The following is a 24,533-nucleotide window of genomic DNA, read 5'->3' on the forward strand; positions in this document are numbered from 1 at the left end:
AGGCACTATGCAGATTGCAAAAGAATGAGGAAGAACAAGAACATAAAAAGAGAGAGAAAAAAAATTAGAGGATAATATGACATTCCAACTAAAAATTTAGTGAAAGGTTATATATACCCTTAGTTTTAATGGACATGTGACAGAAAATGGACAGATGTATGAAATTGATCAATTTTTATAAGTCAAGGTACCTTTTTGATCACTTTTGAAAGTATGGTATGAAATTGATCAATTTTTATAGGTCTAGGTACCTATTTGATCACTTTTAAAAGTTGGGTATCATTATGTCCGGTGCAAGAAAGTTTTGACCCTGGTGGTGATAAAAACCCACATGTAATTCTCTATATAAAGAGGCCCTGTTATCAATCAAAGCATAGCAAATTCTCTCTCAAATATCATTTCCCTTAAACAGATTCAAGGTTTATCCTAATTGAATATGTACGTATTCTTCTAGGTACACTTGTTCTTCATCAATATGTGGCCTAAAAACTTGAAAGTCATTATTTGAGATTTGAGAAGTCTGTACATGAACCGATGAAAGTCGCTTCTGGTATGATTATTGACCACAACAGCTTGCTAGTAGCTAGCCATCAAAAGTGACAGGCAAGACTCGAATACAGATCATAAACACTGGTAGCAGCGGTGCAAGAACACAACAAACTGACACACAATACACAGGGAGATGCAATGCATTACTCGAATTTCTTGATGAAGTCGTGAATGTGTTCACTGATTTCATCGGCCTTTTCTTGGTTGTTAAAATGGGCAACTCCTTCCATTACAACCACCGCTTCCAAGAACGGCACATATTTCTTGAACCCGCCATTGTGTATGAAATCCTTGGCGCCAAGAGAATTATAAACTAGGTCTTGGTCTCCCACAATGAACTTAACTGGAACTTTCACTTGAGCGCCAGTCCAGGGTGCAAGGAGTTCCCAATTTCTGCCGAGAAATAAAACCAACCATCAACATTACATTGGCATTTGGACATCAAAGAAGGAACTTCTAATCAGTAAACATGTAACCAGGGTTTGAAGTACATACCGGTCAAGGTTTCGGTAGTAGTTTATGCCACCAGTGAAGCCCTTCTTCTCAAATTTGCTGACGTAGTAGTTAACATCATCCTCAGACAACCAACTTGGCAAGGGGATCGGAGCATCTGGGGGATGTCCAAAGAGTTTACCTTTAGGGAGGAAAAGCGGACCAGGGTGGCGAAAGGTCAACAATTCCCTAATAACTCTTGCAGTACCAATTTGGGCGAACTCGGCTTCTATCTCTCCTGGCTCCTACAAGGTGAGTAAGGCGAGTAAGTAATTTGTCTATCATAATCAAATCAATTGCAATCTCAGTTTTTGTTTCTAGAATGAACTAATTTCGATGACTCCAACAAAACTGTGTCGTCAAGTTACTACCCTCTAGAAAAATGGTAATACAACATGATGCAAAATAAGCGGGAATGGGGGTGTTCTTACAGGAATGGAGAATTAAAAAACTATTAACAACTTCATATATAAAGTGCATTTAAAATCCCGCTCCATTTTCATCTAAAATTATTTACTAACTTTTGCATATCAGATGAAACCATGATCTTCTGGAATCTAATTAGACCCGCCTCCACCGCTGGAGAGAGTTGGAATAAACGTTATGTTTAAGGTCGAGACCAATGATACAGAACACTCTTGCACAACATCTTCAATAATCAGTCAACCACTAAGCGAGGTTAGATAGTCTTCCCCCACTATTGGGCTTGTCATGACCACGAAAGCTTTGATTGTATCCTGCATTCCTGCTGGGCCTGATTTCAGGCTAAGCTGTTTGTGCCCTTACGGCGCTCTGAATGATTCTTCTTCACGACTAAAAATAGTATAATACTATAATCCAACTATGCATTGACAAGCAGAAACTGCAGTTAATAATAATTTAATTACCAAAATAATGACCAATCACTATTTATTTTACATCAAAATTGCAGAGAATATCCAATACTTACATTAAATCAATCAATTTCAACAGTAGATCTTTTGTTTTTGACACTGACGTCTTTAAATTTGAAAAGGTGAAACAGCAACATATATATATATATATATATACACACACACACACATACTGATTTTATTCAGAGCGGAGCTCCACTTGAAATTAATTTGTGAAGTTCGAGTTTTTGGTCACTTTTCAGTCGCATATCCACATCTTGACCGTTCAGTTTTTAGGTACTAGTATATAGATCATCTCTGCAAATTTTCAGCCAAATTGATAATCGTTAAGGTATCTAACTCACTTAAACCAATGGACGGACTGAATCTGTCAACCTGAACCGTACTAGCTTTAAGGCAGTTATCAATCTCCTAACGATCATCATTTTATTTGAAAATTTGTAGAGATGATCTATACACTAATACCTAAAAACTGAACGGTCGAGATGTAGATGTGCAACCGAAAAGTGACCCAAAACTCGAACTTCACACGTTAATTTCAAAGCGGAGCTCCGCTCTGGATAGGATCTGTGTGTGTGTGTGTGTCTATATATATATATATATATATATATAACTTTGTTCAGGTGCGGATATCCGCACCTAAGAAAAAAGGTACGGATTTGAGGTTTTGACCCACTTTTCGATCATATTTTCACATATTAACCGTTCAGTTTTTAAGTCCTAATGTATAGATCACCTCTGCAAAATTTCAGCCAGATTGGTGATCGTTAAGGCATCCAAAACTGTAATTTACACGAACGAACAGAATCTACCAAACCGGAACCGTTCGTGTACATTGTTGTAAATTGCAGTTTTGGATCTCTTAACGATCACCAATTTAGCTGAAATTTTGCAGAAATGATCTATACATTAGGACCTAAAAACTGAACGGTTAAGATATGAAAATATGATCAAAAAGTGGGTCAAAACCTCAAATCCGTACCTAAAAAAAACTGCGGACGTCCGCAGTGGAGAAGCGTTGTGTGTACATATATATACATACACACACACACATATATATATATATAGGCAGATTCTATCCAGAGCGGAGCTCCGCTTTGAAATTAACGTGTGAAGTTCGAGTTTTTGGTCACTTTTCGGTCGCATATCCACATCTCGACCGTTCAGTTTTTAGGTACTAGTGTGTAGATCATCTCTGCAAATTTTCAGCCAAATTGATGATCGTTAAGGTATCTAACTCGCTTAAACCAATGGACGGACTGAATCTGTCAACCTAAACCGTACTCGCTTTAAGGCAATTATCAATGCTTTAACGATCATCATTTTGACTGAAAATTTGCAGAGACGATCTATACACTAGTACCTAAAAACTGAACGGTCGAGATGTAGATATGCGACCGAAAAGTGACCCAAAACTCGAACTTCACACGTTAATTTTCAAAGCGGAGCTCCGCTCTCTGTGTATATATATATATATATATATATTTTTTTTTTTTTTTTTTTTTTATTTGATGACCAACGACAACACATATGTGGTGAAATAATATGTTTGACCATAAAAAAATGTTGTGAAATAATGATTGACCCAACAAATCAGAAAACAGAGGAATTCAGATGATTAGATAAAACTGGGAAAGAAGATGCTCAAATTGATCTAAATTCTCAATTCTACTCGGGAAAAAAAAAATGAAAGCTCTTTGCACCCAAAAAAATAAAAATAAAAAAACATATCCATACCAACGGATTAAGGCAAAAACTAAAATCTTATGAACCAAAAAAAAAAAAAATAGGGTTGGGGGAAGAAGATCAAACCTGAAATCTGCAAATATAATAGTCGTTCCCATAAGCAGCTTTCATGGATTCAACAAACTTCATCTGAGGATTTCTAGGAAAGAATTGCACGCTCAAGTTAACCAGAGCCTTGACTCGGTCCGGCCGAAACAGGCAGAGATACCAAGCCATGATTGCCCCCCAGTCGTGCCCGACCACGAACACCTTCTCCTGGTCGCCGGCGACGGCGTCCAATAGCGCCACGAGATCTCCCACCACGTGGAAGCAAGTGTAGCTCGACGAGTCGGCCGGCGCGTCGGTGTCGCCGAAGCCGCGGAGGTCCGGCGCTACGGCTCTGTAGCCTAGCGAGGCCAGGGTCTGGATTTGGTGCCTCCATGAGTACCAGAGCTCCGGGAAGCCGTGGAGGAATAGGACCACCGGGCCTTGGCCTTTCTCGGCTACGTGCATGTTGATTCCGTTGACTTTGATCGATCTGTGCTCTACTCCCTCCATATCTCTTCTTCTTGTTTCTCTCCTTGTTGATGTTCCAGAAATCTGAACTCAGTGAGAACGGTGAGTGATGATGTATATATAGTGGTGGTCCTCTAGCTATTTGAGCCTTTGAGGTATATCTATTAATTTTATATATTATGTCGATGACAGCGAGAGAGTTGTTTTTTTTTTTTTTTTGGCTCTCTAGCTATCTGAGCCTTTGAGGTATACCATATACGGTATATCTATTTTGTATAGGGTGAGTTTAGTTAGACCTCCCAATTTGCTATTTTTGTAAAAATTTAATCACTGTTTTACCTCTTTTATAGAAAATACAAGCTTTTGGTCATGGATAAATTAATGAAGTTATCTATTTTCTCAAAAAAAGTATATCCAAAAAAAAAAACTACAAGTGAATATTGCAACTGTCTGCAATCCCAATAGAGTTCCAATGCGATATGTTTACACTATTTCTTTGCAGATCCAATATGTTTTATCCATGGTCTCTCTATCAAACTTAAGGAACTATGAATTAATTTATATTAATCTTTCATTTAGCAACAAAGGCAATCCAATGGGTTATTTCTGAATAAATCTGAGCAACGGAGGTAGCGAAAATTAGTATTCTACAATCCTTTACTAAAGAAATATAATTTCTATTCTCATTATCAACTTGCAAACTTTGTTTTGCAACCAAACAATTAACTCAAACCAATTCCTCTTTTTTTCTTTCTTTTCTTTGCGAATATTTGTTTGTGGTCTTGTGCCGCCGACCAAATCGTGGAAGCTTTGCGGTGAACTTGGTACCCGGCAACCAACTCGAGCTGAAGATATAAATGAATGGAATAGGAAGTTGATAAAATGGTATTCAAATATGAAAATAAAAATAAGGGTAAGTTAGGAAATTTGATGGACAAAAATAAAGGAGGAGGAGGTATAAAAAACAAATTGGCTGGTCTGAATAGAACCACCATTTTGTATATTATGTCGATAATAGCAAGAGAGAGAGTTTTTTTATTTTTTTATTTTTTTTTAATCAAAGGGGGTGTCAACCCATGGGATGTAAAGTACGAAATATTACAAAATGACTCACCCAAACAGTCGGACTACAACAATATTAAGCCATGAATAAAAAACTTAAAGTAAAGACCTAGACTAATCAAACATAATGTAATCTGAGAAATAAGGTTTCAAGTACCACAGTAACCTGACACTATCAGGGAAGCCTTCGAACATAGCCAAGAGTCTTCCCCAATTTTATTCAAATACCCAAAGAAACATCCTACACTGAAGGCGCTTCCCCGGGCTCAATGAAAAGATAAAAATAAAAAGTGGCTGCCCGCTACCCAACTAGCTGCAAGCTAAGTAAAAAGAGAAAGAAAAAAAACTCAAACTAAAACGTAGGCCCAAAGGCAGGGGGACCAAACTCCAAACCCTAGATGCAGTCCCACCAAGCCTGCTTGATGCTTGAAACCCCAGAACCATCCACCCCTAGAACACCGCCGTTTTTGGAATCCTCCATCAGCAGAGCCCTAGCATTGCTGCCAGCGCTCAAGTCAACACCCCCAACAGCAGACAGAAGAGCTCCGTTGGATAAAAAAACACCGCCTCTCGACCACCCCGGCAATCGAGCCACACCACTTCCTAGACCAAACCCACGTCCAACACCAGGCTGTCTACTCTCAAAACCAGGGTCACCAAAAGATCGAACCAACTGGTCTGACACAGTAGCACCGCCCCAAGCATCGGGAGGAGAGTCTGAAGCCACCACTACGTTGCCAGCGGATGCGATCGCACCAAATGTAACCTTAGGCCCCATAAAGTAGAGAAGCCAAAATCCGATTTCTCTGGTGCTTGAAGCCGGACGATGTCGTCAACACTGTCTGCTTCGCCGCCATCAAGAGGAGAAGCAAGAAATAAGGTGAGAACGAAAAGTCCCGCCATCAGAGAGAGAACGGAAAGAGCCATATTTTCCAATTAAGGTTGAGTGTTTCTTGTTTATTCCAGGAGATGCTAAATTGTAGTATATGATCATAGAAGCTTGAAATTAAGCAACAATGGCGAAGAAACAAAACCCTAACCTGAGGAAGACGAAGCTCAGAGAGAGAGAGGATAGAGAGAAGCAAATGATATTTGATATTGAGGAATTTTACAAAATGATCTCAACTGCAATAACAAAGCCAAAACTAGCTATTATACATATATTATACTAAAGATGGATCTACTATTCATCACGGTTCATGTAACAGTGGAATGACGGTTTTGCCCCCAATGTTTAACTAAAATTACAATCTGTCTTTTTTTTTCTTCTTTTTTTCAATTTTGCCATATCTTTTCTTTTTTTTAAAAAAAAAAATTTATTTTATTTATTATTATTTTTTTGTGAGAGAACAATTCTGTTTTGTATTTGTAAATTTCTACAAATGATACCTAAAGTATATATTTTTTTTTTAAATCTTAAAAATGGAAGAGTTTCATTAATCATATTTCTATAATTGTAGTTCTCGCAAATGTGTAATCTGTTCAAACAGCTTATTAAAACTTGCACTATAGAAACTTTGTTTCTAAAATTGTATTTCTCAAACTTATGTAATTATGATCTATTACATTTTTTATCAGAATTACAAAAAGAATTGTTTAACGACTAAGCACTACATAAAAAATTGTTAACAACTAACAAATCCAATTCCCGCGGCATCGCGCGGTTGCCTTTTCTAGTTTATTACTAGACGGGAAAAACAGAATTATCAAACTAATTAGGCTTAATTGACCTGGACTCTTCTAAACAGCTCACAGGATCATGACACATGGAAGACATGAAACGGTCACGATTGAAGACACATGCAGCTCACTAATTATGGTCAAAGAAATGCTGAGTCATGATTCTAGTGTGAGAGAATTGGTTGTGAAGAAGTCCATCAAGTCCACACATCAAATTATGATTCGTACTAGCTACATGTGCACAAGGACCAGCTTCATTATTGAGCTTTTCACTAGCCTCGTCAGTTTTGCTGTCACATTTGCTTGCAAGTTGCATCATTTGCAGTATTAAGCACATTATTATTAAGCACCATCCTAACAGATATTCACATGCCCTTTTGTGTTATAAATTATTGATTACAGACCCTTCTGTGTGTTAATTAGAACATAAAAGGGTGTGTGATTAGTATTTTTAATGGAAAATAGTGTGCGAATATCACTTTTCCTTCGGTTTAGGATTTGTATTTGAGCTCCTTGGGCCTGCTGTCCTTTTGGGCTTTTATTGAAGTTTCTTACAGACCAAAAAACAACAATGCATGTATAACATATTGTAAGCTTGTAACTAACCCCATGGTCCTATAAGAGAGCTCCGTAGCTAACCACCAAATGCTGTGTGAATTCCAGACTAAAAAGTAGAACAGAAACTTTGACAAAAATAAAATGCAAAAGGAGTTTGAAATTTTGTCCGGAACTTTAAGGAAAAAAATACAATGATTGTTTTTTTAATAAATGTAAATAATATGTTAGAGTTGAAAAAGAAAAGTGACGTGTTGAAATTTTTTAATCATAACAATAGCTTCTGTATTTGATCAAACAAAAAAAAAACAATAGCTTCTGTAATTTTGATGTTTCAAGTCTTGTAATTTCTATGAGCTGTGCTGCTGGTATAACTGAGATCGTATAGATCACGAATTCAAATCTCATTGTCGACGGATGATGGTGAAAAAGTACGAGAAATTGTGGGTTCAAGGTTTATCCTAATTGAATGAGTAGTTATTCTTCTAGTTACGCTTCTGTTCTGCATCAACATGTGGCCCAAAAAATTCGAAGTCACTAGTAGATGAATCTCTATATGAACCAATGAAAGTCAATTCTGGTATGATTATTGACCACAACAGCTAGCTTAGCTAGTCATGAAAAGTCACAGACAAGAATGCTCAAATGCATAACAGAAACACTGGTAGCAGCGGTACAAGAACACAACAAACTGACACACAATACACAGGGAGATGCAATGCATTAGTAGAATTTCTTGATGAAGTCGTGAATGTGTTCACTGATTTCATCGGCCTTTTCTTGGTTGCTAAAATGGGCAACTCCTTCCATTACAACCACCTCTTCCAAGAACGGCACATATTTCTTGAACCTGCCGTTGTGTATGAAATCCTTGGCGCCAAGAGAATTATAAACTAGGTCTTGGTCTCCCACAATGAACTTAACTGGAACTTTCACTTGAGTGCCAGTCCAGGGTGCAAAGAGTTCCCAATTTCTGCCGAGAAATAAAAAACCAACCATCAACATTACATTGGCATTTGGACATCAAAGAAGGAACTTTTAATCAGTAAACATGTAACCAGAGTTTGAAGTACATACCGGTCAAAGTTTCGGTAGTAGTTTAAGCCACCAGTGAAGCCCTTTTTCTCAAATTTGCTGACATAGTAGTTAACATCATCCTCAGACAACCAACTTGGTAAGGCGATCGGGGCATCTGGGGAATGTCCGAAGCCTTTACCTTTAGGGAGGAAAAGCGGACCAGGGTGGCGTAAGGTCAAGAATTCCGTAATAACTCTTGCAGTACCAATTTGGGCGAACTCGGCTTCTATCTCTCCAGGCTCCTACAAGGTGAGTAAGGTGAGTAAGTAATTTCTCTATCATAATCAAATCAATTGCAATCTCAGTTTTTTGTTTCTAGAATGAACTAATTTCGATGACTCCAACAAATTAAAACTGTGTCGTCAAGTTACTACCCTCTAGAAAAATGGTAATACAACATGATGTAAAATGAGCGGGAATGGGGGTGTTCTTACAGGAATGGAGAACTAAAAAACTATTCACAGCTTCATATATAAAGTGCATATCCGCTCCATTTTCATCTAAAATTATTTACTAACTTTTGCATATCAGATGAAGCCATGGTCTTCTGGAATCTAATTAGACCCGCCTCCACCACTGGAGAGAGTTGGAATAAACGTTATGTTTAAAGTCGAGATCAATGATACAGAACGCTCTTGCACAACAAAAGAATCTTCAATAATCAGTCAACCACTTCGCAAGGTTAGCTAGCTTATCTAGTCTTCCCCCACTAGCGGACTTGTGACTACGAAAATTTTGATTGTATCCTGCTAGGCCTGATGTCAGGCTTGGCTGTTTGTGCCCTCATGGGCTTCTCAATGATTCTTCTTCTCGACCAAAAATAGTATAATAATAATTATAATCCAAGTATGTATTGACAAGCAGAAACTGCAGTTAGTAATAATTTAATCACTAGATCCGTGTGGGATCAAGATTCATTAGCGGCATATGGTGATTGGTCATTATTTTACATCAAAATGGCAGAGAATGTCCAATACTTACATTAAATTAATCAACTTCAACAGTAGATCTTTTGTTTTTTTCACTGGCGTCTTTAAATTTGAAAAGCCAACATTGCTACACATATGTTTGTTTTTGTTTTTTTTTTTATGACCTACAGCAACGCATATGTTGTGAAATAATATGTCTGACCAAAAAAAATGGTTGTGAAATAATATGTTTGACCAACAAATCAGAAAACAGAGGAATTCAGATGATTAGATAAAACAGGGGAAGAAAGATCTAAATTCTCAATTCTACTCGGGAAAAAATGAAAACTCTTTGCACCAATAAAAAAAAAAACATATCCACACCAACGGAACAAGGGAAAAACTAAAATCTTATAAATAAAAAAAGGTTTGGGGGAAGATGATCAAACCTGAAATCTGCAAATATAATAGTCGTCCCCATAAGCAGCTTTCATGGATTCAATAGTCTTGCTCCGAGGATTTCTAGGAAAAAATTGCACGCTCAAGCTGACAAGAGCCTTGACTCGGTCCGGCCGAAACAGGCAAAGATACCAAGCCATGACTGCCCCCCAGTCGTGCCCGACAACGAACACCTTCTCCTGGTCGGCGGCGATGGCGTCCAATAGCTCCACGAGATCTCCCACCACGTGTAAGCAAGTGTAGCTCGACGAGTCGGCCGGCGCGTCGGTGTCGCCGAAGCCACGGAGGTCCGGCGCCACGGCTCGGTAGCCGAGCGAGGCCAGGGTCTGGATTTGGTGCCGCCATGAGTACCAGAGCTCCGGGAAGCCGTGGAGGAATAGGACAACCGGGCCTTGGCCTTTCTCGGCTACGTGCATGTTGATGCCGTTGACTTTGATCGTTCTGTGCTCTACTCCCTCCATATCTCTTCTTCTTGTTTCTCTCCTTGATGATGTTTCTGAAATCTGAACTCAGTGAGAACGGTGAGTGATGATATATATAGTGGTGGCCGCCTAGTTATTTGAGCCTTTGAGGTATATCTATTTTGTATATTATGTCGATGACTCTCTTGCTATTTTGTATGGAGAAATTTTTAGGTGGTGGTTTTCTCACCACGTGACTTTAGGGTCAACTAATCAGAAGAAAGAAAATTTTCTCTCTTTTCTAAAACTGCTCTGCTTCTCAAAGTGCAATACCCAAAACACCCCCCATACTAGGCAGTGATTGGTCCGCCCCACCACGTGGCCGTGCGGTCCGCCCCATGCAAGATTCTCTCTTTTGTATATTATGTTGATGATAGCAAGAGTTTTTTTTGTTTTTTTTTTTTAAATCAAAGGGGATGTCAACCCATCGAATGTAAAGTAGGGAATATTACAAAATGACTCACCTAAACAGTCGGGCTACAATAATATTGAGCCATGAATGAAATTTTTCAGTACCATAGTAACCTACACTACCAAGGAAGCCTTCGAACACAGCCAAGAGTCTTCCCTAATATTATTCAAATACCCAAAGAAACATCCTACACCAAAGGTGCTTCCCCAAGCTCAATGAAAAGATAAAAATAAAAAGTGGCAGCCCGCCAACACAACTAGTTGCAAGCTAAGTAAAAAGAGAAAAACTCTAACTAAAACATAGGCCCAAAGTCAGGGGGCCCAAACTCCAAACCCTAGATGCAGTACCACCAAGCCTACTCGATGCTTGCAACCCCAGAACCATCTAAGCTGGAACACTGCCACTTTTGGAATCCTCTATCAGCAAAGCCATAACATTGCTGACAGCGCTCAAGTCAACACCCCCAACAGCAGACAGAGGAGCTCCGCTGGATCGAAAAACACTGCCTCTCGACCACCCCAGCAATTGAGCCACACCACTTCCTAGACCAAACCCACGTCCAACACCAGGCTGTCTACTCTCAAAACTAGGGTCACCAAAAGATCGAACCAACTGGTCCGACACAGCAGCACCGCCCTAGGCATCAGGAGGAGAGCCCGAAGACGTAGCCAGCGGATGCAATCCCACCAAATGTAACCTTATGTCCCCACAAAGTAAAGAAGCCAAAATCCGATTTCTCTGGTGCTTGAAGCCAGGCAATGTCGTCAACACTGTCTACTTTGCCGCTATCAAGAGGAGAAGCAAGAAATAAGGCGAGAATGAAAAAGTCCCGCCATCAGGGAGAAAATGGAAAGAGCCATATTTTGCAATTAAGGTTGAGTGTTTGTTGTTTATTCTAGGAGATGATATTCACACGCCGTTATAAATTACAGATTACATACCCTTTTGTGTGTTAATTAGAACATAAAAAGGTGTGTCATGAGTATTTTTAATGGAAAATAGTGTGTGAATATCACTTTTCCCTCGGTTTAGGATTTGTATTTGGGCTCTTTGGGCCTGCTGTCCTTTTATTGAAGTTGCTTATAGACCAAAAACAACATTGCATGTATAACATATTGTAAGTTTGTAACTAACCCCATAGTACTCCTATAAGAGAGCTCTGTAGCTAACAACCAAATGCTATGTGAATTCCCGACTAAAAAGTAGAACAGAAACTTTGACAAAAATAAAATGCAAAAGGAGTTTGAAATTTTGTCCGGAACTTGAAAAAAAAAATACAATGATTGCTTTTTTAATAAATGCAAAAAATATGTTGGAGTTGGAAAAGAAAAATAATGTGTTTAAATTTTTTAACCAAAACAGTAGCTTCCATAATTTTGATGATTCAAGTCTTAAGAAAAGACAATTTCTATGAGCTGTGCTGCTGGTATAACTGAGATCATATATATCACGAATTCAAATCTCATTATGGATTGCTTTAGGCATTTCGTTTTCGAAGATAAGTAGTGTGAGGCTCCATCGAAACGCACAAATCTGACCTACTGAGTAGTGTGCGGCTGTGAGCTGCTGTGGGAGACTGGGAATACACGCAACTTTTACAGGTAATTTTTTTCTTCTTTGGGCTGGTATGGGCTAAAGATATATATATATATATATATATATATATATATATATATATATATACACATACACACACACACACACACACACACACACACACACTTAGGCCTGACATTTAAACCCGTAACCCGCAAACCCGCACAAACCCGCCCGTTTATTAATCCGAGCTAAAAAAAAGCCCGCACGCAAAAGACCCGCAAATTAACGGGTTTTGCGGGCTAAACCCGTTGGAACCCATTAACTCAAAACCCTTTCCAAAAACTCATTTCTAGCAAACTTTTAGGATTTTTAATTTTTTAAAATTTGATTTACTCTCAAACTTTATCTTATTCTAGCAATCATTACCAAACGAGGCATTAATTGTAAAAATACGTGATCTGTGAGGATTCGACCGTTGGATCGTAGTATAATTTTGTGAGGATGATTCTAAAAGCAACCTGGGACGATCCAACCGTTGGATCTTCACATAATTTTGAGAGGATGATCCTAAGGGTGATCCTTGAGGATCCGACCGTTGGATCGTCATATAATTTTGTGAGGATGATTCTAAGGGCGATCCTGGACTATCCAATCGTTGGATCTTCGTATAATTTTGAGAGGATGAACCTAAAGGCGATCCGTGAGGATCTGACCGTTGGATCATAGTATAATTTTGAGAGGATGAACCTAAGGGAGATCCGTGTGGATCTGATCATTGGATCATAGTATAAATCGGTAAAGATGATCCTCTAGGTGATCCATGAGGATCTGACCGTTGGATCTTCGTATAATTTTGAGAGGATGAACCTAAGGGCGATCCGTGAGGATCCGACCGTTGGATCATCGTATAAATCGGTAAAGATGATCCTCTAGGTGATCTGTAAGGATCTGACCGTTGGATCGTGATATAATTGTGATTTGTGAATTATTTTTTGTCAAAAAAGGAAAGGAAAAAAAATCTAAAAAGATAGAAAATAAAAAATTTCAAAATAGAAAACCAAAAAAGTTCATATAGAGAAAATGGCAAATGTGGGGTTATATACATAAGTCTTAATTGGTTTTAGTTGCTTTGATAAAAAGTTTTAAAAAAATAAATAAATAAATAAATTTACGGGTCTTAACGGGTTCCAACGGATAACCCGCAAAACCCGTTAAGTTAACGGGTTCTTACTGGGTCGACCCGTTAAGAACCCGCACGGTACCCGCACGTTGCCAGGCCTATAATATGCTTAAGGCTTTTTGGCCTAAAATATTGTCTAGGCTTGAGGGCATATAGCCTTCTACATCCTTCCGCCCCTGAATGGAGAGTGATGATATATAGCCGCACAAAGAGTCTGTTTACTGATACAGCTGGAAGCGATAAAAACGAAGTGACAATTTAGGAACTTTGTCGTTGACTGCGAGTCGATCTCCAAAGGAAGGCCAAAATCAAATCAGAAACATGGATGTAGATTTAACAGCACGACATGAGTTGGGCCGTAGATGTCAAGATGACATGAGTTTAATGTAGATGGTCCAAACAAAGGCCCGACAGTTTCAAATTGACCAATCAGAAATAATAGGGAGAATAGTCATTTTGGTCACTCAACTATGACTCATTCGACACTTTGGTCACTCAAGTTTCAAATATATCACTTTGGTCACTAAAGTATTACACTGTCATTCACAAAAGTCACCAAAGTGACTTTTGTGAATGACAGTGTAATACTTTAGTGACCAAAGTGATAGATTTGAAACTTGAGTGACCAAAGTGTCAAATGAGTCATAGTTGAGTGACCATTTGTGGAATTCTCCAAAAATAATAAGTAGATTTGCTCAGATCTAGTTTTCAGTTCTATTCTAAAATTTTTGCCAAAAAAAATAGGGGTCGTGACCACTTACCCAATTTTAGCCTAAAAATTACCCACTTGCTTCACTAAGAGTTCTTTAACCTCATTTACTCAATCTAACATCTATTGACAGTATTGCCCTCAACCTCTCTCTCTCTCTCTGTGAAGCCTCAATGGATCGAGTGAATCAGACCCGAGCCCTCGCCGGAATCTGAATCAGACTCACCAACCACCGCCGTCGGCGATCTAGTCCGCGCCGAGTTTTTGTTCCTCTGAGTCTGCAACCTCCGCTCGCTCCTCAAGTTCCTTCGATCCGCCACGGAGTCCGACTCCACCATCAACAGTCTGCCACAGCCGTCGGCGATCTGGTCCCCGTCGAGTTCTCGTTCCTCCGAGTCTGCGACCTCCACTCACTCCTCAAGTTCCTTCGATCTGTCGCGGAGTCCGACTCCACCATCAACCTCTTGTCCCAAACCCAATCGATTCTGGAGCTTCAAGGTCCGGCAATTTCGCACCTGCAATTTCACAGTTCCGGTCGATCCGAGAGCAATCGCCAGAGTCTTCATCCCCGGTCGATCCGATCTGGTGCCCAGAGCAATTTCTGGGTGCCCAAAGCACCTTTTTTTTCTTTCTTTTTTTGGTATACTATGAACTCCAAGAATGGGAAAGGGAAAAAAAGAAAAGAAAAAAAGTGAACGTGTATAATTGAACATATAAATTGATAAATTGTGTATGTAGTGTATTCATTTTGGTTTTGGGAGTTTATGCAATTCACTTGAGGGTAATAATATGATTATTGGGAGGCAATAATATGATTATTGAGAGGCAATAATATGATTATTAGGAGGCAATAATATGATTATTGGGGGGTAATAATATGGTTATTGGGTATTATTAGGGGGCAATAAATTCAAACGCCGGATCGGTCGTAGGAGTCCGTCACCGGAGTCCGGTAAGGTCTCCGATGACTTCTTTCTCTAAGTGACAAAGAAGGAGAGGGCAAAATTGTCCCAAAAAATAAATAAAATGGAATAAAAAAAATACTTAATTGGGTATTAGGGAAATGATATCTTAGAGTGTTTGGGTAAGTGGGATTAATTAACCCCAAAATTGGGTAAATGATCATTTCCCCAAAAAAAATAAAGATTCTATAACTAAAATAGACGTCATGCAATGATCATATTCGGATTTCTAATTGATATCATTTTCGCATGTCGTTCTATCCCTTGTCTATATTCGGCGGCCATACACATTTGCTTGGCAGCAGTTCGCTGAGTAGTCTTTATGACTTATGAGGAATCAAATGGACGGGAGTTGTTTTGTTGTGGGCAGTGATCCATCTTTGGCTTTCTAGATTTGCTTTCGCAGTGTTTTGAGCCTTGTTAGTGTCTTGGCTCTCTTGCACCGTAGTTTACGCCCCTTGGCATCTTTTCCTCATATTGTTTTTATTACTATCAAGATTTTTATGGGTTACTTTATTTGAATATTTCATGTTCTACAATTTTTTTGCTGGAGTGGTATTTGATTTTGGGTAATTTTATATTGGACTAAATACTGGTTAGTCCTTGAGTTTTTAACCATAAAACACTTCAGTCCCTGACCTTCTAATTTCACACGTTTAGTCCCTGTACTTCAAAATTTCAGACCAATAGGTGTCGCGGCGAAATGTCTATTATGTCCTCTTTTTTTTTTTAATTAATTAATTATTTTATTTTTTTTGAAAAATGATTTTTTTTTCCCTTTCTTTCTTTCTGTTTGAAAAAAAAAAGAATAAATAAAATAAAGAAAAAAGAATAAATAAAAAGAAAAGAAAGGAATAAATTTATTATAAAAAAAGAACTGAGGGCATAATAGACATTTCGTCGCGACTTTTAGACGGCAATGACCTATTGGTCTGAAATTTTGAAGTACAGGGACTGAACGTGTGAAATTAGAAGATCAGAAACTGAAGTGTTTTATTGTCAAAAGCTCAAGGACTAAACAGTATTTAGTTCTTTTATATTTTTTGTTTGTCAAATTATAGATTTGACTACCACTTTTTCTGTGCTTCAGATTTTGTACATACTTTGTCTTTTGTTCTTGTTATTCTCTTAGATATGTAGGCATTCTTCTTACCTATGTTTCTTTGCCTTAGGATTGCCTTTGTTTTGTTATTCGCATAGACGTATTGGTCGATTGTTTCAAATGACATTTTTTTGCTTTTCTTTGCATGGTACATGGGTGAAATATGAGGAAATTAGATCGCATGATGGCCGAGTTCATCGATTAGAGAAATGTTGATGTGGAAATGATATTGGGATAGCAGGAGCGGTTGCAAGTAGTTTCTTTTAAAATATTCTAGCTTCATACATGTGCGATGCACGTGTTATTGGTAAAAGAATGAAACAAGATGAAGTTTGAAATGACTTAATACCTTGAACTCCTTTGTTTTATGAAGCACATCAAAATGCATTTCTTCTATAAACACCATGATCGACAATCACCTTTTGCATTTCTCACCGTTTAATAATTTTTCTTCACCTCCTTTTTGTTGATATAAACATGGGCAAACATAGGTTTGTATATTGCTCTAAACTTCTTAAGCATGTAAACTTATTTGAATGTGATTGAGTCTCTCATGGAACTTCTGAAGCATGGAGATTGACTTTAATGTGGTTAACCCTCTTATGGGATAACTGACGGAAAATGATTTGAACGTGGTCAAGTTTCTCATGAGATAATTGTTCATTTTCTTAATGATCTTAGATATATGTGTACTTTATCTACTTCCAACAAGACTATTTAAATTTAATAATTATTTGAGTTTTATTTCATTTAGGCAAGGGTATATTAGTCAATCACATTGTGGTGAAGCCTTTGACACCAAAAGATGACCTCGCTTTATAGCAGTAGAGATGTGGGTAGTTTTGACATTGGATAAGGTGGTTGTTACCTTATCTGATGATGTTGGATATGTTGGTTATCACATCTTATCTGATAGTTAAAGTGGTTTGAGATGTAAATTTTATGGGCTCAAGTTTCTTTAGTGTATGTTTTATTTGTCGTTGTAGTATTTAATTCAATGGTCCTCATGATTGAAATTGGGTAGTCAACTTCATATTTTTTAAGTTGAAGCTTATGATTCCTGACTTTCATGAGCGTGTGTCTAATGCACCATATGATGTACTATCAATATTGAGGTTTAACCTCGGTGCAATAAAGCTTTTTGTTCTAACAAAAAAAAAATACAAGTTATATGGACTAATAATATCAACTCGAACCACTACGTATATCATGATCTGAGACCATATTATAATTTCCCAATATTACAGTACTCAACATAGTTGGAATCACAAAAATCTCACTCCCTAAACCCATAACCGATCTAATAACTAAATAACCTAACTGTTTACTTCCTCAGGTTCGTTCATCGCTTGATTATACGATGGCCTCCTATGACACGTCATGGGCCTGCATAATTAAAGCCCACAAACTCGAGGCCCGGTCTGCAACCTTGAATGAACTTGTCGAAGTAGTTGTCCTGCTACCAAATCCTACTGACACATGTAGCCACGTTAATGTGGATATGCAAATAACGTGATTCGCAGGTTGAGTAGTACTAGTCATCTTCTTTCTGAAACAGACACACCCAGTGACCCAGAGAGAGACTAGCACATGATCGGCGGCCCGGCCGCTCCTTAAATTATTGGAGCCTTGTGCTTCTTTGGTTTAGTTCTTGTCACTGCTCAGTACGTACGTTGTTGTGTAAATTGACCCATCGAACTGTTGCATTCGGTTTGGTCTGCAGCCTGCTCCTCTTTCTTGGCAATTTGCATCGTAATTACTCTCTGCCCAGATATATATTTTGAACAGCCATTATTTGATCCAATGAACCTTGCTCATCCAACAACTTGGAGTTGTCACACCATTCAACAATGCTCTGCAGTCTGCATGTGTCCTGTGTGCTGTTCCCACAGAGAAAAATCCCTAGTTTTGGATAAGCTATCCCTGCCATTAGCTTAAGCCTCCGGCGTTTAACTGGCATTCTTGTAAGAATGGTAATTAGTAAGGGAAAAATGTACCAACAGTGTCTGGACACTGTGAAGACTGTCAAAGCGATACTTAAAACTTATCAATGTGATACCTGGACTTATATTTTCTTGTTAACATAGTACATACGTTAACTTTCCGTCACGGTGCCGTCAATTATGATCACGTGTGATGCACGTGAGGCCGAAAATGAGGGCAAAAAAGATTTTTACTCCATCAAATCTTAAATAAATAAATTTAAAATTTAAAATAAAAACTGAATAAATTATTATATTGAAAATAAAAGTTGAATAAATCTTTTTGCTTGGTTCTATTAACCAAGATCCCAATCCAATACATCATCAAAAACAAAAACAAAAAAATCTGAATCCAATCATCATGATTGGATATTATCCCCATCAACACGAGCAATTCTTCAGTGAAAGCAACAAAGATAAGTAGTTGAACTAGTTATTGTTCATGTTCATCTTCTTAAACCCAGCAAAAAAGCAACAACAAAAAAAGAATCCCAGTAATTGTTCATGTTCTTAACCCATTCATGTTCATCTTCACAAACTCAACAAACCCATTTTCCCATTTTGGAAGAGAAATGGAAGATCTGGGAACTACTAAGAACCAAAAAGATTGAAAAATCGAAAACCCATTGCTGCTCGAGATCGTTATGCTTCTCATGCTTGGCGAGAAGTGAAGCAGCACTGTCGTCTATGCATCCCCAACAACTCCTTTTTGTTCTTCTCCTCCCCCTTCTTCAAATCCCTATCACAACCACCAATTGCATAAATTCAACAAACACTAAAACAAATTATGACACCATCACAATTTACACTCAAGCAATCAAGCGACTTGATCGATTAACTAGCAGCATAATTAGGAGCAGCTGGAGGAGCATATGCTGCCCTTTCTTCTTCTTCTTAGCCAAGCAGAATAGACCAAGTGCAAGGAATGCGAGGAGAAGAAGGTGGTGGTGAATAAGATGAAGGTGGTGATGGGGAATAATACGGATAACCCATATTGTATGAGAAGATTAGATTACGCACACTTCCGCCACCGATGAGTGAACGAGATAGTTGTGGCGGGATTCTATTTAAAGCTTTCTATCCATGCCACCCATGCCCTCACCATTAGATTCAAACCCACCAACCCCATTATTCCAGCCATACACTTCAATTAAACCCATTCCACCATTAATCACAATTGAATCCATTCCAGCCATTAATCACTATATTCCAAGCCTGCTCTGTTCTCCTCCCACTGCCGCCGCTGGTAGTCTGGTACACCTTCATACTTCGCTCCCTCCCTCCTTCCCCTCACCCCACCAGCCTCCTCTACACATGCACAAGCGCCGTCCATGGCTTCTCCGCCACGCTCTCGGCCTCCCAGGCCCACACGCTCCAATCCCACCCCTCCATCCTCTCCGTCGGCCTCTGGCCTAGCCCCAACTTCGGCCTCCTTCTAGCCCTTCCGCTATATAGCATATATCATCATTTCCCAAACACCAGCCCCAATTCAATTTCAAAGAAACAAGCTTTCAAAGTCCTCGTTCTATTTCCTAATGATGAATGAGGGAGAAGAACTAGTGATGAATGGAGAAAAAAAGAATTTTTTTTTATTATTTTCTTTATTTCTCTATTTTTTATTATAAAATTTATTTTTTTGAGGGCACATTAGTCATTTAGCTCTCTTTTTCGGTCTCACGTGCGTCACACTTGATTAACTTGATGGCACTGTGACGGAAAGTTAATGTAGGTATTATGTTGACAAGAAAATATAAGTCCAGGTATCACATTGATAAGTTTTAAAGTTCAGGTATCACTTTGACAGTCCTCACAGTGTCCGGAAACTGTTGGTGCATTTTTCTCAATTAGTAATTACAAATCTTGAACACAATTGGTGGTCGGGCTCCTTTGTAAGTTGTAACTGCTTTTAGAACTGTCAAAGCCGCTTTAACAAAGCTGATAAAGTTAGTTACAAGCCTTTTTTTTTTTTTTTTAGAGTACGCAAACTTAAGAAATGAATAAATACCATTTTTCAAACGAAAAAATTAAAATTCACTGATCAAATTAACTTAAGAAATGAATGTGTTCTCATTAGAAACATATGTAACGAAAATCATTGTTACTTTTGAAAATGCACTTGATAGCTCTTTACATGAGCCCTATCCGCTAGATTACAAACCAGCACTGAAAACATTTACTTAGATTGCAAGTTATAGAGTCTCTTAATCCTTACAAATTACAATCCAGGATTCCAGGCTTTTCAGCTAAACAATAATGGTGACAAATAGGTTGTTGCCAGCCGAAGAGATTGGCTCCTATAATGGCCTCTTGTGAGCGCTGAGACCAAGAACATAATAAACTAACCTAAATCACATAAGATCCATGAAAAATTATTAATGATCTGCACATGATACAACAAATAACGGGTGAAAGAAAAATTAAAATACACTAGAATGTGTAACACGGTTTGATTCATATTGGAGATTGAAACCAAGAGTAGGCAAAACCAAACTTGCTTCAATTAACTACTATAATTTTTTTTTCTTATATCTAACAACCAAAGGAATTCATTGGCATTTTCAATTTACATTATTGGAGAATATTCTTCTACTTGATATTTACATGCTAATATGCTATACTGGGGAGGATCTAGGTGGTGGAGTTTAAACATTTAAGTATAGTAAGCAACTATTCTTAAAAAAAGTATAGTAAGCAACTGTGTACTTTCTGATTACTTTTTTTTTCTTTTTAGAATTATTGGATTTTTTCGATGTAGACAAGATATTTCTTAAAATGATTCAAACATATTTAGTTGTTAATATATGACATTGACATCGATGTCTCAACGATATTAACTCCTATGTAACACCCAATTTAGCACCCCAAACCCATCTAATAGTTCACATGATCAATAATTTATAGAATCTGCTTCAATTACTAAGATGTGTCTAGATTAATAATAGATATTCATAATGGTTGATATGCCTATGTACCCAATTTAGAATCCCAAACCCATCTAATAGTTCACATGATCACTAATTTATACAATCTGCTAAAACTTTAGTAATTGAAGTTGTGTCTAGATTAATAATAGATATTCATAATGGTTGCTAGACTATCATTGTCATCTTACAAACGGTGCATAACGTTTGATTCGTATTTAAGAGATCTAAAAAATAAAAGATAAACTAGTTAGGAAAAAAAAAGGGGCAAGATGACCAAGTCAAATCCAGATTTCATATTTTCATTAGTTTCAGAACTTAAAGAAAGTGAGCAAAAACAAACACCAAAAGGAGGATATAGCCTTCCTCCAAAAGATCAAATGCCTTCGCCTTTTCCAAAAAAAAAAACAGAAAAGTGCCCAATCCAAACCGCAATTGTAAAATATGAAGAGCTTTTGTAAATATATAATGGCGCTCCCCAAAGACTAAAATATAGTTAAATCTAATGACTAACCCCAAAAGGCCAGAATACTTATCAAGTAACCAAGTAAATGGGCATGGCTGATGAGGTAGACACCCTCTGTTGCTGCTCCATGTTAAGCTCCCTCAGGCTCAGATACGGAATCTCCATCTCTCCCTTACTCACCGGCGACATAGTCCCGGCCAGCGGTCCCGACGACGGCCGGCTCGCTGTCCGGTACGGTGTGCTCGACCCGCTCCTGCTTTCTGTGATATAAACCGGCCCGGAAATGGAAGCCCGGAAAGCCATGGCCCTGGCCTGGTGCACGTCCTCCCGGTCACCACGGCGGTTGTGGCGGTGGGCCGAGTCGTGGTGGTGGTGGTGGGTCCAGCCCCATTTGAAGAAAAGCAAAGCGCTTTTCCACCAGCGCTTCTTCTTGTGAGGCTTCTTGGAGTAGTGGTCGTCCTTGGAAATGGGCTTCTGGAGCTTGAAGTGAATCGAGTCTATGGATCTCGTTCCGTCACGCTTGTGCCTTCTAGCTTCTTCAAGGACCTGAGGGAGATGCAAAGAACATGAAAATGTGTGAGATCGTAAATGATGCTGCGGAGAGTTAAACAGAGCGATCGAAATGTGAGGGAGGAAATGGGGACCTGGAAATAGTCGATTTGGGGGTCAAAGCCGTAGTCGCTGAAGTGTTGGGGCTCCGGCATCGGAAAAATGGGTGACTTGTTCGACATTTCGAAGTGGTTTTTTTTTGGTGGTTCAGTGGGAGACGGGAGCGTTTTAAAGTGGAAAAAGAGAGGTTATGGGGCTCAAGGGAGAGGAAGTGGGTGTTTAGTTTTAGGTGGAGACTGGAGTGATGGCCGTTGGCTTTGGTAAGCCCTAGTAAATGCGATATGCACCTTTTAGGCTACCGAGGATACTTCCTCCGTTAACTGTATTTATTATGTTACCCTCCACTCTCACCTTGGCGCACACGCACATGTATGGGGAGATGGCAATAGAGACAAGCAAGGTCCGGTTGGGTCGGGTTTGCCATTTTCCCATTCACTTCTTATACAGTGGTGTTTTCTTAGGAGTGAATGCGAAAATACCAATGTACTAGGTGTTTTCTTGATCATATGGAGTACATGATCGATTACCATTAAATATTAGCTATTGAATTTAGATAACAGTGGAGAATAATAACTAAAAAGTGAAAAGATATGAATTTTTTTTTTTTTTTTTTTAAATCTTCGCTTTGAGATCGTGCAGTGAATGACCACAAATCTCTTGATTATGAGATGATTAGAGGAACTCTACTTTCATATTATTCCTTAATTGATCGATGTGGTCATGATACAATCTACACATAAAAATAAGTGTCATACTTGATTTTCTAATTCCAGTATTTGAAATTGTTTCTACTATTATGTGTAGGGTGGTGTTCACCTAATCAATAAATGACCAAGATAATTATGTCCAATTATCCTTAAACTTACATTCAATGGTGAAAATTAAAACAAATCAACTAAAAAACTGATATTTTCACCGTTAAAATTTACATCAAAGTGTGATTGAGTATAATTTTCTTAGTCAATTATTGACTATATGAATATTATTGTTGCTATGTTTGTCAACGGTAGAGTCTGGAAAACCTGGCAAGTGTACAAGGTTTTGTAGTGGCCAAGCCGGAGCTCTAAATCTTGATGGGATGTGATCGTAACTCATTATCTATTAGGTTTGTTTTGGGCCGGTGTTCCGGTCTACAGATTGGGCTTCAAAGATGGGCATCTCTAGGCTTATGCATATTGAAGTTCTAAAGCATGCGGAATGTGTTTTGCCAATCTCAAGGAGCTTTTAGAGGACAGCCACAGCTTTGTATAGTCAGTAGGGTGTGACGGTAGGCGGCCAAATACAATAAGTCTTCAACGAACCTGAAAAGCTGAAACCGAATCCAATGGAATCTCTTAATCAGAAACATTGGTCAACAGTCAAAGTCTCGAAATGCATGAACATTGAACAAAGTAACATACCACAGAGTGACAGAACAATAGAAGTTACTGTTGCTCTCAATCCCAAGTCACCTTATCATCTCGGAGATCCCCATTTCTACATAGTTTTACCAGTTTAATCGCTAAAATCAAACCACGTGAACACTACAATTCTCTAAACCATAGTTATCACGGGTGCAACAAGACTCGTTGTAATAAGTCATGGAAATTACAAGTTGATTAAGAAATAATGTGTAGCAAAGCCCAGTCGTAGCTCACGGAATTAATATTTCACTAGAAGAGAAAATGTCCGGCCACAATCTAAAGTTGTCGTAAAAAGTTAAAATTTTTCGCTTAATTGAAAATGCGACAATTTTGAGTTGTCGCCTTACATGTCTTATTGATTGTCAAAAGCGATGAAATTATACGATTGTCACTTTTTTAATAGGATGAATACTTCAATGAGGAAGCAAAGAGCGCCCTCACATATAAGAATAGGTGAGACATCCTCTTCAACCTTATCAACAAGTTGTTTCATAAGTTTTGAACACAGCTTGGTTGGTGATCAGTGGCGGAACCAGGATCTAAAAATGGGTTAGGTTAATTTTTAGTACATAGAAATTTTGCGAAGTTCTATTTTTTTGCGATCTGGAATCCAGTGGGAGACTCATCCTCACGCCTTTATTTTTATAATTCAAAACATACAACGAGGGGAACATAAAACCAAAACCCTGTAAATTAAAAGTTACAAGCATAAATCCAAAACTAACTGAATCGTACTCTCCGAGGCCCACTCACTTCAAACTCAGCAATCACAGAATCATTATCAATACTATCGGCGAACTCTTTTTCAATGTAAAGAACCATCAAGTCATCAAGAAATTCATCTTCAATCTTATTTCAAAGTTTGTTTTTT

The 24,533-nt window shown here is 38.3% G+C and overlaps 3 protein-coding genes across 5 annotated transcripts; all 3 read right to left on the reverse strand.

The window, feature by feature from the left end:
• Positions 1 to 372: 372 nt before the first annotated feature.
• Positions 373 to 4,322, reverse strand: LOC112197823 (epoxide hydrolase A). Of its 2 annotated transcripts, none has more exons than XM_024338706.2 (3): positions 3,747 to 4,312; positions 1,045 to 1,286; positions 373 to 942 (listed from the first exon to the last, which is right to left on the reverse strand). In XM_024338706.2, exons 1-3 carry the CDS (start codon positions 4,215 to 4,217, stop codon positions 693 to 695), a joined length of 963 nt encoding a protein of 320 aa, XP_024194474.1. In that variant the 5' UTR covers positions 4,218 to 4,312; the 3' UTR covers positions 373 to 692. The 2 variants fall into 2 exon arrangements, 1 of the variants encoding a protein (XP_024194474.1); XR_005810316.1 differs by lacking the exon at positions 373 to 942 and adding an exon at positions 1,563 to 1,882 and having other exon boundaries at positions 1,145 to 1,286; positions 3,747 to 4,322.
• A 3,605-nt stretch (positions 4,323 to 7,927) lies between these two features.
• Positions 7,928 to 10,502, reverse strand: LOC112197822 (epoxide hydrolase A). The gene is made up of 3 exons (XM_024338705.2): positions 9,907 to 10,502; positions 8,550 to 8,791; positions 7,928 to 8,445 (listed from the first exon to the last, which is right to left on the reverse strand). Exons 1-3 carry the CDS (start codon positions 10,375 to 10,377, stop codon positions 8,196 to 8,198), a joined length of 963 nt encoding a protein of 320 aa, XP_024194473.1. The 5' UTR covers positions 10,378 to 10,502; the 3' UTR covers positions 7,928 to 8,195.
• Positions 10,503 to 20,358: 9,856 nt separating this feature from the next.
• On the reverse strand, positions 20,359 to 22,554 carry LOC112200160. Of its 2 annotated transcripts, XM_040518843.1 has the most exons (3): positions 22,295 to 22,554; positions 21,699 to 22,196; positions 20,359 to 20,606 (listed from the first exon to the last, which is right to left on the reverse strand). In XM_040518843.1, the coding sequence occupies exons 1-2, from the start codon at positions 22,379 to 22,381 to the stop codon at positions 21,720 to 21,722; spliced, it is 564 nt and encodes a 187-aa protein (XP_040374777.1). In that variant the 5' UTR covers positions 22,382 to 22,554; the 3' UTR covers positions 20,359 to 20,606; positions 21,699 to 21,719. The 2 variants fall into 2 exon arrangements, with proteins under 2 accessions (XP_040374777.1, XP_024196947.1); XM_024341179.2 differs by lacking the exon at positions 20,359 to 20,606 and having other exon boundaries at positions 21,458 to 22,196; positions 22,295 to 22,553.
• Positions 22,555 to 24,533: the final 1,979 nt, after the last annotated feature.

Source organism: Rosa chinensis, chromosome 4 (genome assembly GCF_002994745.2).
Source record: "Rosa chinensis cultivar Old Blush chromosome 4, RchiOBHm-V2, whole genome shotgun sequence".
In the NCBI taxonomy this organism is placed as follows: domain Eukaryota; kingdom Viridiplantae; phylum Streptophyta; class Magnoliopsida; order Rosales; family Rosaceae; genus Rosa; species Rosa chinensis.